At 38.5% G+C, this 17,716-nt stretch overlaps 1 protein-coding gene across 2 annotated transcripts; it reads right to left on the bottom strand.

The window, feature by feature from the left end:
- Positions 1–177: 177 nt before the first annotated feature.
- On the bottom strand, positions 178–17,197 carry sel1l (SEL1L adaptor subunit of SYVN1 ubiquitin ligase). 2 transcript variants are annotated; one of them, XM_061746604.1, is made up of 21 exons: positions 16,709–17,197; positions 16,522–16,559; positions 13,140–13,326; positions 12,293–12,460; positions 11,981–12,086; positions 11,548–11,710; positions 11,380–11,433; positions 11,184–11,243; positions 11,013–11,094; positions 10,769–10,923; positions 10,278–10,334; positions 10,116–10,184; positions 9,676–9,753; positions 9,474–9,536; positions 9,240–9,327; positions 8,884–9,032; positions 5,409–5,574; positions 5,218–5,292; positions 4,406–4,578; positions 3,401–3,529; positions 178–2,400 (listed from the first exon to the last, which is right to left on the bottom strand). In XM_061746604.1, the coding sequence occupies exons 1-21, from the start codon at positions 16,818–16,820 to the stop codon at positions 2,098–2,100; spliced, it is 2,475 nt and encodes an 824-aa protein (XP_061602588.1). In that variant the 5' UTR covers positions 16,821–17,197; the 3' UTR covers positions 178–2,097. The 2 variants fall into 2 exon arrangements, with proteins under 2 accessions (XP_061602588.1, XP_061602587.1); XM_061746603.1 differs by having other exon boundaries at positions 179–2,400; positions 5,218–5,295.
- Between the last annotated feature and the right edge of the window lie 519 nt (positions 17,198–17,716).

The raw sequence follows: 17,716 nt of genomic DNA, 5'->3' as shown, positions 1-17,716 counted from the left end.
TTTTTACAGCCCTGTCACTTTGTTTCAACCCCCCATTTAAAACGGGAGTGACGACCTGCAGGACCAATGGGAGCCATCCTTAACGTCAGTGCGTATACCATAATATTATTCTTTATCAGTTTTAAAAGTTAAGTGACCTGCGATCATCTATTCTATTGATAGTCTGCGCTCGATTTTAAATCCTCTGAATTTCAAGCTTTATTTCCAATCAATGTTTGACACAAACATCAAAGGATTTAAAACAACAGTTAAATATCCATATTTATTTATTTATTCCTTATAAATCTGTATTTGTGATGCAAAAAAAATGCAGTTTTGTCAACCCTGACCAGTGTTTCATCTTCGATGAACTGAGTTTGAATGCAGGAACTGGTCCAACTATTTATTCTTTTTCCTGCGGTTTTTCAGTTCATACACTTCATGCGGGTGTACGGCGGTTACATTCTCAACTTTCACAACAAGCACAAAGTGTGGTACCGAACAAATGGATTTTAGAAAATAAATGAACTACTTGTGGAAACAAGTTGAAATTCTTTTACAAGGTCAACGCTGGATGGCTGTATCATGGCTTCACTTTCTTTTATCTATTTTTTAAACCCTGCTATATTATCCATCTGAGCTGGAAAGTGTGGGCAGACCTCAAATTCAGACTTTAGGTGAGGAGGTGTAAACTTTCACAGCAGCTGAAATTGTGTGCGCTCTCCAAAGACGCACCAACACACCCAACTCAGTCCTTTTAAGACTGCTCAAATTTAACCTCCAGGTAAAGCTAGGGTAAGTAATTTCCAGGTGATATAAATTAATATTTAATTCAAAACATCAACCCCCCCCGAACACAAACACTTCCCTGGCTATAGTAATTATTATGCTTTGTGGGTAGGCTGCCCTCACTTTATTTTGAAGTTTAAGAACTATAGCTCTGTGTGAAGACTTATTTATGCCACGTAGGTCGGGCAGCTAGCAGATAATGAGGAGGAATTCACTGTTAAACAGTGTTCTGAGTTATAAATCACAAATTGCTTAACCTACCCTTGAAATGGATGGGTTTAGGGGTGACTCCACCCTTCCTGATGGGAGAAGTGTAAAATCAAGAATGTTCAAGGGTGTCACTGTATCCTTTATGCAGATTAATGCTCAATAGCTCTTTATAATTTGAGTTTTTGAAAGTCTTCATTCTGTTTAATTTGCTTCTATTTGAATTTTCCAAAACAGCATTTTGATTTTTGACCAACTTGAAACTTCTGTTAGGGACCATAAGCATCAACACACTGCTTATAATTAAACTGCTCTATTTAAATTAAACCTCCCAACACACTTGACGTTCCTCTTCCGAGGTCAGCAAATGGCTTTAGTGTGTTAGAGCTGTTACTGAATGAATTTCACTAGGGCAAAAGTAGTGACCTGGCAACATATCGGCTAAAAACTAAAATTAAATAAATGAAAAATTGCTGAGCAAAAAATGACATTTAGAATGAAGTCACTCAGTTGAAAATGTGCCTAAACTGCAAATGATAAGAGAAAACATGCAAAAATCATGACCGTCTTTGCCAACAAGGTGATCACTAAATAATAAAGTTACTTTAAGTCTCGCCTTTTTTTCCTCCCTCTAAATATTTCAGAAAATTAGGACTAAAGCAGGTTAACTTTGTAATTATCCAGAAAACACAAAAAGGTGGAAGAAACAAACAAATATACAAATCAAATTACATCCTTCTTCTCAGTTGAGTCTAAAACGCCTTTTATCTGGCAACCGCAAGACTATATTCATGGAGACAGTAGGTGCGCGTCGGGCAGAGTCCCAAGTCACAGACGAACCAGTTCCACGTCTGTCGTTTCCTTTGAACACTCCTGTTGTTCAGTGTCTTTAAATCAACCACGCTGTGTTGGTTTCCCCTTATTTTAAAATGGAGAAAAGGACTTGTGAGACTGCACAGTTCAGCTGACGAGTATTTTTAACACGTGGAAGAGAACAGCAAGAGTGTGTCAAGTCTTTAAAGTAGCAGGTTTTCAGCTAAATGAGCATCAGCTGCATCGCACTGTGGGCCTGGCAGAGCTTCCCGTCTGTCGTTTACTGCTCTCCCTCCCTCTGGTTTGCCCTCACTGCTGCTCGTCCTCTTCCTCCTCCTCCTCATCGTCGTCTTCGTCCTCGTGAGCTGGGCCCTGGGCAGGTGTCTCTTCCTGAGCCGGGGGTTCGGCCTGGGCTTGAGGCTCCTCCTGAGCTGGTCTGGGAGGGGGTGCAGGGGCAGGGGCAGGTGGGCGAGGCGGTACTATGATCTGGTGTTGGCGCTGTCGGTAGGCGATGACCGTTCCCAGCAGCAGGGCGATGACGGTCATGAGGTAGAGGTCCCACTCCGGCCCCAGCAGCTGGTCCAAGTCCACCTGAGTAACAATCTCTTTCAACTGACAGAAGAAGAGGATGAAAGATAAAAACAAAATATTATTAACACATCTTTTTTTCATAAAAAGTAGCTTTGAAGTCTACATTAAGTTAATACTTAAAATCTAAACCAGGGGTGTCAAATACGCGGCCCGAGAGAGATTTTCATGCGGCCCGCGAGAAGTTTCCAACACAAAAAAACGAAATGTTAATTTACTAAAAAGGAAGGCATAAATAATTGCCATGAATCGCAGCAAATCCGATAATATATTTCTTCTACAAATCCATCGTTATTCCACAAAGAGAGCAGTTTGACATTTTTTTAGTTTTCTAGAATGCATTTGCCGATTTTATTTCTTTTTAGACGGTTGTTTATTTTATTGAGTGACTACTATTATATATTTTCGCAGGAAAAATATCACTGCTAAAAAAGATGATAGAAGATATTTATTCTGAGAATTTCAGTTTTGAATACGAGGATAGTGTCAAAGTAAAACAGTTAAAAGAGAATTGCTGACTTTTTCCGCACACTGGCGTAAATATCCGCACCAATTTTTAAAAATAAATACTCTTAATTGTACTGGAAAAATCTCTAAATCACAAAGAAACACTCTCGGATTTAATAAGAAAGATTTAGCTTTTAATTAAATTTCCTTATAAAAAAGCGAAATATAAAAAAAACATACTTGTTTCTGTTTATCTTTGTAGAATGATATTAAAAGTATCTTACATAATTTGAAAAAACGAGAAATTTCAAGAAAAGATCCTGAAGAAATATATTTTACATAATTAGAGTGTAAACAAAGTGCATATTTCCTTTAAAATTAACTAAACTGATATTGGATTAGATAATAGTAAAATAAAAAATTAGAAAAAAAAAATGTTCGCACCGTTTTTGTTATTTTGAGCGTGCGGCCCGCAAGAAAAAAGTTGGTCAAATCCGGCCCGCCAAACAAAATGAGTTTGACACCCCTGATCTAAACTGTCAGTACCTAGCTTAAGACTTCTGGAGGGAACACTTACATTAAAGTCCTGCATGTACTGTACGCTGTAAATCAGGCCCAGCTTGCACAGAGCCAGGAAAACTGGGACCTGAGCATCAGGACTGGCTTCAGCAGCCATGTCATAGAAACGCTTGGCTAAATGGATGTCCTGCAGAGAAAAGGTGTAACAATTGAAAAATACAAATCACTTGTACAGCCTCTATTTTATAAAAAAAAAATGTTACTAAATGGTACTGATGTGCTGCAGACAAATATGCAGTTTTGCAACTGTAGAGATCTTGATAGACAATTTTCAAAACAAGCTTCGGGATTGTTGCTATCCTTGTTGTCTTTTAGAATTTATTAAAGGATAGCCCCTTGAGATGTAACATCTCATTTTCAAGGGGGTCCCATAAAACATACAATTACAATATATCACATTACAGTACAGACATACATGACATAAAACAAACACGGACATCTTGCTACCACACACAACCCCTACACACATAAGTGTAGTTACAAAGTAGGCTAATTGAATAAGCGAAACAATGAGATAAATATAACATAACAGAGAGAAAAGAAAAAAAATAAATAAATAGAAAAAAGGACACAAAAAAATACATAAATAAATTAAAAACATAGGCAATTTGTTTTAAGATGCGAATATAATGCCAACTTAAAACAATGAAAAGAGGTAATAGAACGCAAAAAGAGGGGAAGATTATTCCAATCTGATGGAGCTTTAAAATAAAATGATCTTTTCCCAACCTCTTTTAAAATTCTAGGAACAAAGAAAAAAGGAAAATTCATATGCCTTTTCTCCCCTAACTGGAAGAAAGCACTATTAAAGTTCACATGCTCAGCCTGAGATGTTACAGGTATTTAGGCTGAACACGATCAGACTCAGAGGGACCCAAAGGACTCTGATGGCAAAACTCATGCCACACACGCCTTGTGCATGAGCAGATGTAGAAGACATGAATGGCTTTTACCATGACTCCTTCACGAATTAAGTTGCAAGAAAGTGAAAGTTCATGCTCACCTGTTTGATACCCAGGCCTTTCTCATGCATGTAACCCAAGTTAAACATGGCCTGGGCGCCGTTCTGCTGCTCTGACGCCAGTCTGTAGTGAATGACAGCTGTCTCATAATCCACATCTGTTCCATAGCCGTAGAAGTGATAGTCTCCGAGTTTTATCCGTGCCACAGTGTAACCTTAGGAGGACAAAGTACGTGTGAGGTTTTCAATGAGGGAAAGTGGAAATTTGTGTTCCCCAAGAAGCGTTCCTCCTCATCCTTCCTCTGCTTCTCCACACAGCAGTAGGGCTGGGTGGTTACGTGAAATAATGTTTTGTAATACATGGTACATCAGCTGAGACCGTAGTCACGACTATATCCATCGTCATCACTGTTTCCCTGAAGTCGTGTAGAGTCACAAGCTCGTCATATGCAACGCGACATAGGGAACGTCTCTTGGCAAATGTTAACAGGATCAGTAAATGTTGTGCAATGCATAACTGAACATATTCACTGCATCACAAATTCAACTAAAAAAGGAGCTGCAGCTGTACTCACTGCCAGCAGCTAAAAACTGTTGCAGCTCAGCCTGATAAAAGCATCAGTGTTACATCATCTGCCTTTATGCAGTATTCCAAGTTGTTATGACTGTATTAAACCAGTAAACTAACTGCTCATTTGGATTATGGGGAAAATATTAAAAGTAAGGCTCGATATAAATGTATATTTTTTATTAAATGTCACAATTAAACTACCTTGCTTGACTGCAATATGTTTAAATAATGATTCTAGGTCCACTTTGTATACTGTAGATGCTTGAGTGCTCTTAAGAGTCACCTTGTGCTGCAGCTCTTGTCCAGTGCAGTAAAGCGCGAGGGTACGTCTCATTGTCACTGAAGATCCTCGCTCCGTCTGCTTTTGTAACACAGACACAAAATGTATTTGAAACGACTGAAAATGTTAGTTATGAACTCATTTGTAGAAGATGTACAAGTTTCTCCTTTTCTGTGTATAACGGCTGGTCTTACTTTGGTCCAGAATGAAGCCCACATTGCTTTGAGCCACCTCGTAGCCCTGCTCGGCCAGCAGCAGATACTGCACCACAGCAGCGTCTGTGTCGCCCTCCTTAAAGCTGCCGTACGCCGTCATCAGGCGCTCCGACCAGCGACCGCGCTCGCACACGTTCTTAAAAAGCTGCAGACAAGACAAAGACATGCATTGTGCTAGGGCTGTGCGATTAATCAATTTTAAATCTAAATCGGATTTATTAATCAAGACGATGTTAAAAAAAGGAAAATCGATTTTCCTCTCTCTTTTTCATACAGAGCTTGTCTAGTCATCTTTGTTTGGTCAAGAAAATTGTAAATGTTGTCACTTTACTAAACTCAAGGAGGATTTACAGCATCTTTCAATTGCACTTCATTCCCAATAGGGACATTTTTTTGTTATTTTTCCTTAAAATTAAAGATAAAATATTTGAAACAATTTATTTAATTGTCTTTTGTAGTTTTATCAAAAAAAAAAAAAAAAAAAATCGGGATTTTATTTTTGACCAAAATCGCCCAGCCCTACATTGTACTACTACTGTCATTGTGACATACATACACATACAGTGGCTATATAAAGTCTACACACCCCTGTTCAAATGCCAGGTTTTCGTGATGTAAAGAAATTACAGCAAAACAAAACTTCACAACTTTTTCCACCTTGAATGTGACTTATAACCTGTACAACGCAATTGAAAAACAGAAATATTTCAGGGAGGTAAAGTAAAAATAAACAACTGAGATAATGTGGTTGCATAAGTGTGCACACCCTTTTATAACTGGGGATGTGGCTGTGTTCAAATTTAACCAATTACATTCAAACTCATGTTAAATTGGAGTCGGTGCACACCTGTCACCAAATAAAGTGTTTCTGATCAACCCCAAACAAAGTTCAGCTGTTCTAAGAGGCTTTTCCTGACATTTTTGTATCTTCCAACACCAGCCATGGTCCGCAGAGAGCTTCCAGAGCATCAGAGGGATCTCATTATTTAAAGATATCAGTCAGGTGAAGCCTACAAAAGAATTTCCCAGGAATTAAATATACCATGGAACACAGTGAAGACTGTCATTGTCAAGTGAAGAAAATAAGGCACAACAGTGACATTACCAAGAACAGGACGTCCTTCCAAAATTGATGATAAGAAAACTGGTCAGGGAGGCTGCCAAGAGGCCGACGGCAACACTGAAGGAGCTGCAGGAATTTCTGGCAAGTACTGGCTGTGTAGTACATGTTATAGTACATATGAAGAAGACAGGAGATTGTTGTCACATGTCTGGGCTATGGGGTAGGGTGGCAAGACGGAAGCCTTATCTTAGTAAGAAAACCATCAAAGCCTGGCTTAATTTTGCAAAAAGACATCTGAAATCTCCCAAATGCATGTGGGAAAAGGTGTTATGGTTTGATGAGACCAAGATTTAACTTTTTGGACATAATTCCAAAATGTATATTTGGTGCAAAAACAACACTGCTCATCACCAAAAGAACACCATACCTACAGTGAAGTATGGTGGTGGCAGCATCATGCTTTGGGGCTGTTTTTCTTCAGCTGGAACTGGGGCCTTAGTCAGGGGGCGGCGGTACTCCCACGGCCCGGGGCCCAATGGGGCAGCAGGCCGCGCCCGCAAGATTTTTTTTATTTTTTTTGTGGCACCACTTGGTTCATATTAGGTATAAAGCTTTGTATAATATGTTGTGCTGAGATTTTCACACTCACAGTTAATCGCAAGTGAATCTCCAAATGTATTTTGAGTATAATCGTTAAAAACAGTCGTCTATCAACGTTATCATCAATCACTCGTCAACAGAGCACAGTAATCCTACAGCCTAAACATGAGCGGGAATTAAACACAAAAGTGGAGCAATACAACGCAAAGAAAAAGAAAAAAGGGAGGAATAAAAAGCCGAATTGCCCAAGCTAGATAGCTAGATATTTTGTTCGCCTTAATCCTCCTCCTGTGAAAGATGAACCTGACGTTGTTAGCAGCGATTCTTCCCTGGGCCCGGGCCCGCCAAAATATGCATCATGGTCAGGGAGCAGGTTTACAGGTAGCTACAGGTATAACAATCACAGACACACACTGTCAGCAAGAAAATGTGAGTTTGTGGTAAATTGTTGATATAGTCGCCCGGCATGAGACGAGAGGCTCCAGGCTGTGAAGGGCCCAGTCTAGGGCTGTGCGATTAATCGATTTTAAATCTAAAATTGGATTTATTAATCAAGACGATGTTAAAAAAAGGAAAATCGATTTTCCTTTTTTGCAGCTGGCTGCATTACAGACAGAGCTCGTCTAGTCATCTTTGTTTGGTCAAGAAAATTGTAAATGTTGTCACTTTACTAAACTCAAGGAGGATTTACAGTATCTTTCAATTGCACTTCATTCCCAATAGGGAAATTTGTTTGCTATTTTTCTTTAAAAATAAAATATTTGAAACAATTTATTCCATTGTCTTTTGTAGTTTTACCAAAAAAAAAATCAAAATCGAAAATCGAGTTTTCAGAGAAGAAAGAGAGAGAGAAAAAAAAAAAAAAAAAAAAAAAAAAATCGGGATTTTATTTTTCCCAAATTGCACAGCCCTAGCCTGGCCATATGCCCCGCCCCCCGGCCCGGCTCCGATATATCCCGCTACTGGGCGGAGGGAATTATGAACAGTTCCAAATACCAGTCAGTGTTGGCACAAAACTTTTGGCCTTCTGTTAGAAAGCTGAAGATGAAGAGGAACTTCATCTTTCAGCACGACAATGACCCAAATCTAAATCAACCACAGAATGGCTTCACCAGAATAAGATTGAGGCTTTGTAATGGCCCAGCCAGACCTGAATCCCATCGAACATCTGTGGGCTGATCTGAAGAGGGCTGTGCACAGGAGGAGATGCCCTCGAAATCTGTCAGATTTGGAGCGGTTTTGCAAAGAGTGGGCAAATATTGCCACATCAAGATGTGCCACGCTGATAGGCTCTTACCTAAAAAGACTGAGTGCTGTAATAAAAGCCAAAGGTGCTGCAACAAAGTATTAGTTTAAGAGTGTGCATATTTAGGCAACCATGTTCTTTATGTTATATTATTCCCCTTTAAAGGTTTCAGTTTGTTTTTCCAATTGCATTGTACAGGTTATAAGTCACATTAAAGGTGGAAAAAGTTGTGAAATTATTTGTCTTTGTGTCATTTTTATACATCATGAAAACCTGGCATTTTAACAGTGGTGTGCAGACTTTTTATATCCACTGAATATAAAAAAACATTTTTTTTTTTTTTAAAACCCTGACAGAAATAACTCAAATTGTATAGCTCTCATAACAAGATGGGGCCACTAGTATTAGACTAGAGTGAATAATAACGTCACAAGTGAAGCGTGACATAATTTGAAGCATTTGAGCTTTCATGGATGGATGATCTCTGAACAGCAGCAGAGACACTTCACTACAGAGAAAAGAGCAGCAGTCCCAGAGCATCTCACCTCCACGGCAGTATGGCAGGAACGCATCACACCAGTACCAGTAGCATGCATCTGGGCCAAGTTGTAGAAAGCCAGGATGTGGCCAGCCTGAGAGGCCAGGTTGAAGAATTTAAGGGCCTGTTTGTAATCACGTTTCACACCAATGCCATCTAGGAAACAAGTTGGGGAAAGGAAAAAAAAAATTAATGAAAAAAAAAAAAAAAACGTGATTATGAAAAGAGACAGGAAGTGTACGCCAATGAAGAACAGACAACCAAAACAGAAAAAAAGCAGTGAAACGTTGGCTATGAAACAGAGTTAGAAAAAGCACACGTCATGTCACAGGTGTTCATATTCACCCGGTCTGCAACACTCACTGTAATACATGGTGCCAAGCTGGAGCTGTCCGTCCACCCAGCCCTGCTCCGCCGCCTTCTGGAAGTATTTCAGTGCCAGCTCATAGTTCTGAAAACCGCAAAAAAAAATGCAAATAACTGCTCTGATCTCAGCATAACTGTTTAGCATGATTTGCATGGTTTGTAAGAGAAAAATATATCTTTTTTTTCCTGTTCAAATACTTCAAAAGTGGCAAATAGCTTAAGAAAATTTACCACTGGGACACCCCGTCCATATAGATAAGCCATGCCAAGGCCGCTCTGCCCCACTGGATTACCCTGGAGAAAGAAAAAAAGAGGAATTAATAAAATCAATTATCTTTCCATTAATTCAATGGTCAAAAAGGGTTAAGGTATTACATCTGTAACACCTCAGAGGTTCTGTTTATAATAATGGAAATGCCTTTTTCATTTTTACCAGATCTGCAGCCTTCTTGAAGTACTCCAGAGCTGTTTTGTTGTCCTGAGGAATAAACTCACTGCCCTCTGAATACATCTGAGCAGAGGAAAGTCACAAAAAGACAAATAAATAAATCAATAAAGTTTCCATGAAGAAAATACATTCTTGCAGATCATTGCCTTTATGATACGTCTCGCAGTGTAGTGCAATGATCTCATATCTCTGAAAACAAGATATTTGTAATGTTTAAACCAGAAAAATGAAAATGAAGGAAATAAAAAGAAGAGCAGCAGCAGAATCCAACCTTGGAGGAAATATTAGCAGGAGATCATTTTAAAGCCAGTTGCTCAGCAGAAAATGTTAAAGGAAAAAAAAAAAAAATTGATAAAAGAAAATCTGTATTCAGCATAGATTAAAATCAGCTGATAAGCCAAATGAATGAATCTTAGTGTCCCTACCTTGCCAAGAAAAGCCATAGCGTGCGTGTTCCCTGCGTTTGCAGCCTGGGTGAAGTAGTCATACGCCCTCTGTTGGACAGGAGGTGGAAGAAACACATCAAGCAGAATAAATAAAACATTTCAGAAAAGTATCAATACAAAAAATATCTGAGAAGATACTACCTGATGATTCTGCTCCACTCCACGCCCTCCATGCAAGTGAAGCTGGCCGAGACCCACCTATCAACAGAAACACAGCAATTTATTACATTTTCCATCAGTGATCAGCAATCATCTCCACGATAGCCTGAAACTATGCAGTGGCACGACTCAAAATATGAGTCTGCAATCAAAAAATGTCCAAAATGTTTTGTCATGTGATCAAGCTTCTTCCTGTTCTAAATAAGACAAGATGGCGAATTTAGGTAACAGAAACATGAGGCACAACTTTGTATACAGAGTAGATGCGCAGCTAGGTCCATTTGATGTTACCACACTGTTAGATACAATTTAAGTAAATAGCAAACATTTGTTCCTGTAGAAGATACAATATATGAATCCATCTTTCTGATTCAGACACATCTGAGAGAAAGAGACGTCGACTCCTGATATCAGTGCTGAAGGAGGTCATTGAAGTAAGAATTAAAACAAAAGGGCACAGAGAATCATTTTACCTGAGCTTGGACATCACCCTTTTCAGCCAGAAACTGGTAGTACTGGATGAGGTCCTCTTCCAGCATCCCGCTGGTCGAGCCTGGATTTTCCACCTCGTCCTGCAGTCTGATCCTCTGCACCGCTGAGCCTCCTGTCAGAGAAACATCACTGGCCACTGCAGATAAAGAGCAGAATGTGGAAAAAAAATAAATAGCAGAACAAAAATACAGTATAAAAATATATAAAATTGCAGTAAACACTTACCATGATTTGCTACAAGTCTATAATGTGTCAGTGCTGATTCACAACTCTGGGGAACGCCCACACCTCCCCAGTATCTGTATCCCTGGTGAAAATATAGTCATAAAATACATTTTTATTTTCAGTAAATATTGTGCTTAGCAGAGGAGTAGTTATATGTACAAATACACTTACCAGAATCATGTGAGCTACCACATTTCCACCCAGCGCACCAAAGGTGTAATAAACTAAAGCCTGAAACGCAGAACATGGCATTACGTGAATGATCGTTGGGAAGACAGACCTGCTAAAGATTATAATTAACTTAGAAATTATTGCTTTGGCTCCAAAACATGACTGCAAAGTGGGTAAAAAAAAAAAAGAAAAGTACCTTCGCCTGACTTGAGTTTACTCCAAGTCCTGCCGCATAAAGAAAGCCAAGAGCCTAAAGAAAAGTAAACAATGTTCACTCTTGCATAACTCATTCTACACACACAACCCGCATATTATCAGATCAAAACAGCTTCCAACTTATTAAAATTTCAAGGTAGATGTTTACCATCTGAGCTTTAGGTGAGCCCTCCATTGCAAGCTTCTCAAACATTTCTTTGGCCTTAGTGACATTTTGGTTCACGTAGTCTCCAAACAACATGGCGTACGCCACCTTCTCGGTAGCTTTCTGGTGGCCCTTCTCTGCTACTTCCATGAGCTTTTCATATAATCTGTGAGAGGTGTCAGATAAGTCGACAAAGCACTGATGAACGTGAATTTACAGAAGCATAATGAATATAATGTGTACAGTGACATCAATGCAAATAAGGATGTGCAAAGCAGAAGCCACACGAGAAATGACGGGCAATAAACCGGATATGAAATAAGCAGTAAAACTACAGCCACACAATTATATCAAATATGTGCAAAAACTGAAGTTGATTCTTCCATATTATATAAATAAAAAGAGAATTAAAACAAATAGCAAGTAAGAAACTCACTCTCTTTTCTGGGTTTTCCTGCTGGTTGCATTGAGCATGCGCAGGACCGTCTGATACTGCTCCTCAGCTTCTTCAGCCTGTAGTCTCTGCTGGGCCTGCTCCTCCGCTGAGGGGAAGAGGAGAAGCCAGAAAAACATTTAGAAAGGAATAATAAAAGTTACAGTTAAAGAAGAAATGTTTAAGAGAAAACGGGGATCATATATAGTGTTTATTGTGAATTTTACACAAAATATAAAAACTACATAACTGTTTTGACACAGTTTTCTTGGACAATTATTTAATTAAACATAAGATACTGAGCTGCAGACTTACTCTCACAGAAACCCCACTTCTTGTCATTTTCATAGTCAAAGGTTGTGGCACACCACAGCCGTCCATCCCCCCGTCCGTCAGTGGTACAGTCTGAGTATTCGTGCCCCAGGAAGAGGAAAGGAAAGATACAAGGCTGTCCATGGGCCGTGCCTCCATTCACTATAGGAACTAGATTAAAAAAAAAAAAGGATCAAATGAGAACATTATAAACAACCCCCCTGAGTTAAATGATGCAACTGACTGCAAGAGGAGCCACAGGTGCAAGTCACTGTTCATTTCCCATGGGGTTTAACTATTTACACTTGGCACTGTTCTGAAACTACAAGTCTTTTCTCAGTGTCGGCAAAAAAAGAAAGACAGAAAGCAAGTTGATGTGTCAAGAAGAGAAAATTATTCTCCAGCTGAAGTTATAACCAGAGGACTGATGAGTCGGTAATGCACATGAGAGTGCTTGTGGTAATTGTAGTTTATCGTAAAACACATCTCAAAGTTATAATGTACTTTGTACATAATAATGTTAGTGTCACAACATCAACTTTATTTCAAATGCATTTAATTTTTACAAGATGATAATGAGAGACCCAGTAGATCATTAAGCTTTCATTTACACAGGTGTAAATCAGCCATTAAGCATCATGACATTAAGGAGCTTCACGCTGGGTTTTAATTTGCAACTCCTTATCATAATACACTAATGCAGAATAGGATTCCTGTGGAGTTTGCTGCTTCAACTTTTACCCATGAGACACATTTTTCTCAATCATACTGTTTATCATGTTAAATATCTTCAAACAGCAGGCAATTCATTTTCTTGGCAACATTGCATAAAATTAAAAATCTTAGTTACCCTCTTTAGGTTTCTCCTCAACAGGAGGAGGTTGCTCAGGTAGATCTTCCTTCACTTCTCCTTCTAAAGGGGACTCCCTCCCGTCTTCCGGCTCGGAGTCTTCATGACGAGGAGTCAGAGATGCACTTGCTAAAATTTCCGCTCTTATACGGACGTCATCTTCCTCAGAGTCTGGATCATGGTAGGACTGGGAACAGCAATAGATTATAATGAATAAAAAAAAAGATTAAAAACCCAAAGTATAAATTAAAAAGCTGTGTAACACATTAAGGGGATAAAAGTAATTAGCTGATTATAGTTAAACTGAACATAATTTGAGGTAATCTTTTATTGACCTAAAACAACACTCATGGGATGTGAACATGATGACAGTCAAATATCTCAAAAGAGAGGTGCACGGGTTTATTCACACACGAGAACGTATTTGTTACCAATTAACAATTCTTCCTCAGCTAAGGTTCCTCTGAGTTTACCAGGCACAACAGCTTGGATCTCTGACATTTTCAGCTGAAAAATAAATTATTCAAGGTACATTGAATTCACATCCAAATTAGTTATAAGCAGGGTTACCCAAACTATTTCAAAATGGTTTGCTTCATTTTTCACTCTAGGTTTTCAGGAACCAGCTATTTTAATTATGACTTGGAAAAGTATTTAGAAAAATAGTTTAGAAACCACTGCTGAAATAGAAAATAGTCGCTTATAAAAAGGGACATTACACAATTATCCGTGTCATCCATCTTTAAAACTTAGATCTAAAATGCATATTTTAATCTGAACTATTTAGTTTTCTTACTAACACACAGATGAAGAGCCAGCGGCATCATGATTACAACCTGGAGAAAGTGGATCAGGTTTTCAGGCTGATTCGATTTTACAGTAAATATGGTTAAAATTTCTCCTACAAAAGAATCAAAGTTAACATGGAATTTGAAATGATTAAGTTATTGAGACAAAAAATAATAGCTTTCCTTGCTTGAGAGCATATATTTATCTCTGAAGTCACTACAAACTCTGAAATAAAACAACGATGACACTTTGTTCAAGGACACTTTTTGAAACATGTTTGTAGGTGAACTGCTCATTTTTGCAGGGGATTGGTACAAAAACCAATTGAGCTCAGAGTAGACTTTACCAGCTTCCCCATCTTTATGACCACATATGTCCTCCATTCACAAATCACACTGCCTGTGTTGTTCCATGGAACTTTTATTGTTGCATTATTATTTTATGAACACCAAATTCTCATCGGCAGTTACACAGTTCATTTAACTTAAATAAATAATGATCCATCAGCACATGTTCCAATGCTCCATCCTCTAAATGGCTTGGTTTTAATGTCAGAGTTGAAGCTTCCCCTTAGAAATAATCTTAACATCAGTGAAAAGTACCTCATAAATAATAATACTAATGTTGGGCTCTAAATTCTGCAGCAAGGCTGCTGACTTGCTCTAATAGAAGGGCTCACACCACCCTCATTTTAAAAACTCTTCACTGGCTCACCATCTCTTTTCGTTTTACCTTTAAACTCTTGGTGCTGACATTCAGAGCTCTGCATGGTCAGGCCCCCTCCAACATCAAGGACCTACTAGGCCCCTACACTCCATCTCGGAGGCTGAGATCTTTTGACCAGAGTTTGCTCATGGTCCCTCGGACCTGCTTTAAGACGTGAGGAGATCGCTCCTTCCAGGCCGTCGCACCGAGGCTCTGGAACGATCTCCCGTCGTCTCTACGTTCTCACGACTCCATTGACGCTTTAAGAGCGAACTTAAAACCCACCCGTTTCTCCAAACTTTTAAACATCAGTAGTGAGAGGGTTGTTTTATCTCCATCATGTTGGTTTTATGTACTTTTATTCTAGGATCTGTATCATCTGGTTTTTATTTTATTTGTACTTTTATTGTATTGTTTTATTCATGTTATTGTTTTTTTTTTTTTTTGTGAAGCACCTTGTGACATTCTGTTGTCTGTGAAAGGTGCTATATAAATAAACTTTAATTACCAAGTAAATACTAAGTCAAATTTGAAAAAAAAAAGAAAGAAAAAGGACTAAGAGTGACAACCAGGGTTTAGCAAGCCAGTATAGTACAGAAGAGGTTTTGATAATCTACCCTCACAATCAGCTGCTGGTTTACTTCAGCATTTCTATTTGTTGTGTGAACCTAAAATGTATGCATTTTTGCCATAAAATGCACAACATTCAAAACTCACACAAATGGGTACTCAACTCAATGATGCTACACCTTTTTTGCTTTTTGGTACAAACGGATAACAGGAGCTGGCCAATGAAACCTGCAAAATACATGTACGACAGGACAGGACTTACTCTGACCTTAAGGGTTTTTGGACACATTGTTTTTATTGCATTTACAAAACATGAAGTTGAGTAGTGCAAACTTTGAGAGCTGGTAGCAGTAAGAAATGCAAGGTGTATGGGAATATTCCACCAACTGAAAGTATGACAATTACTAGAAACCGGTACTCTGTTTGCAGTGTTGTCTAATGGCTTATTTGATAATCTTGAATTGTTACACAAAGCTGCTGACAGTTGCAAAACTTCCAGGGAAAATATATTACGACATGCTCTATTATTATTTTTGTGGATTTTTAAAAGATGACATGAATAGTGCCTTGCTTAAACTAAATCATTTTCACACATGAATTAAGCCTTATTCAGATACGTTTCTCCAATTTATACTTTTTTCTGAAAAATGAAACCCACCAACATCAGATTTGACTACTACTGTGACCGCGGTTGAATTGGTTTGATATTGGATATTATGAATTCAACACCCATAAAACTTGTGATACATACCACTGATTTTGGTCAAACCACTTGTGATGTGTTCATGGTCATCTAGATTATATATCACAAAATAGTAATTATTAAAAAATCATATATATGGGCTGATTCAAAAAATAATATACTGTATATGGGCTGATTTAATGTGGTTTAATGAATTCAACACCCATAAAACTTGTGATACATAACACCGATTGTTTTCATTAAACCTCATTAAATCAGGCCATAATATGATTTTATAATAATTACTCTCTTGTGATATATAGTCTAGATGACCATGAACACATCACAAGTGGTTTGACCAAAATCAGTGGTATGTATCACAAGTTTTATGGGTGTTGAATTCATAATATCCAATATCAAACCAATTCAACCGCGGTACTACTGTCTTGTGCACACCAGCTGTGTACATAGTACATGGATAAATTAACTCTAAAAAAAAAGGACAGGATAAAAATAGTCTCCAAATAAGTTTGAATACTACACTGCACAGTAAAGACAGCACATTCACAAATGTAAAAAGAATCTTCACGTGTTTCAAGTTCTGCTTTGATGATAATCAAATAACTCATGACGCACCTTCAACTCCGGTCCGTCGTTCCCGTGTTGCTCTTCCTCTGAAAAATGGTTTTGTTTAGTTTTTAAATCACACATACAAATATTAAAACATGTTAAGATCAGTGAAGCTTCTCCCCAAGAAAAGGCAGCTGCAACAGTTCAACAACCTGCTCCAAATGCAGGTACAAGCCAATGATTTCACACTTACCAGCTGATAATCCTTTGAAGGAGAATATTAGGAGAATTGCAAGGAAATAACCAGTTCTCCAGGACCTTAAAGCTTTCCTACAGCTCATTGTTATGGTTGAAAAGCTAACCATCTGTTAGCTCCAACTGCTCCAGTTTCTGTCACCCAACATTCAGATGGGAGTCATAATACGAAGGCTTGAATTAAAAAAAATTACAAAACTTGATCTAACTTTCGAAAATGTATTTGTCAAACAAGCTACAAAAAATAGAAATAAATGCTAAGCTATGTTAGCAGATACAGCTGAAATGACGTAAAGCTAACAAGCACTTAAAAGACAAAAAGTCAGCGCCTCATCTGCCCTAGACGTAACTCATCGGTTTTAACAGCAATAACCGAATACTGGGAAGTATTTCAGTGAAAAACTGCACACTGGGGGGTCCAGGGTTTGACTTAAATCCCCCTCACACTACTTAACGCAGCTACTCATGTCAACCTCTTGCGACCTGAGCGACGCTTCCGGTATTCGCCATTCGACCAATCAGAGGGCGCTCTGTGTGACAGCAGCCAATCAGAGTAGAGAGAAGATCTGCCAGCCAATCAGGTGCATACACAGTATTAGTTCCAGGCCACGACATCAACACATGTAAGAGGCAAAAATGGATCAGGGAGGTAGTGGTGATCGCTTTTGACATAGCCTAACTGTACAAATGTGAGTAAAATCATAATGTGGATGTTAAACCAACGAATTAAGCAATAAAGGCTTGACACGATCCATTTACGGTTTCTTTTTTCATTCACTTCCTTCTCCCAATGTACAAAGTAATCATATTCATCATAGCAATACTACTTCATTTAAACGGGCAAGCCACTACCAGAAGAACACCTATAGCCTAAAAGACATACAGCATAAATAAATAGTAAAATATTAACATTACTTTAGCAATACTAGCATGGAGAGATGCAAGACTAACCAAATTAAAAATACCGCAGTTGAATTGGTTTGATATTGGATATTGGATATTATGA

The sequence above is a fragment of the Cololabis saira genome, chromosome 18 (genome assembly GCF_033807715.1).
Source record: "Cololabis saira isolate AMF1-May2022 chromosome 18, fColSai1.1, whole genome shotgun sequence".
NCBI lineage: Eukaryota > Metazoa > Chordata > Actinopteri > Beloniformes > Belonidae > Cololabis > Cololabis saira.
The sequence above is the reverse complement of the archived record's forward strand: the minus strand, read 5'-3'. Positions and strand labels throughout refer to the sequence as shown.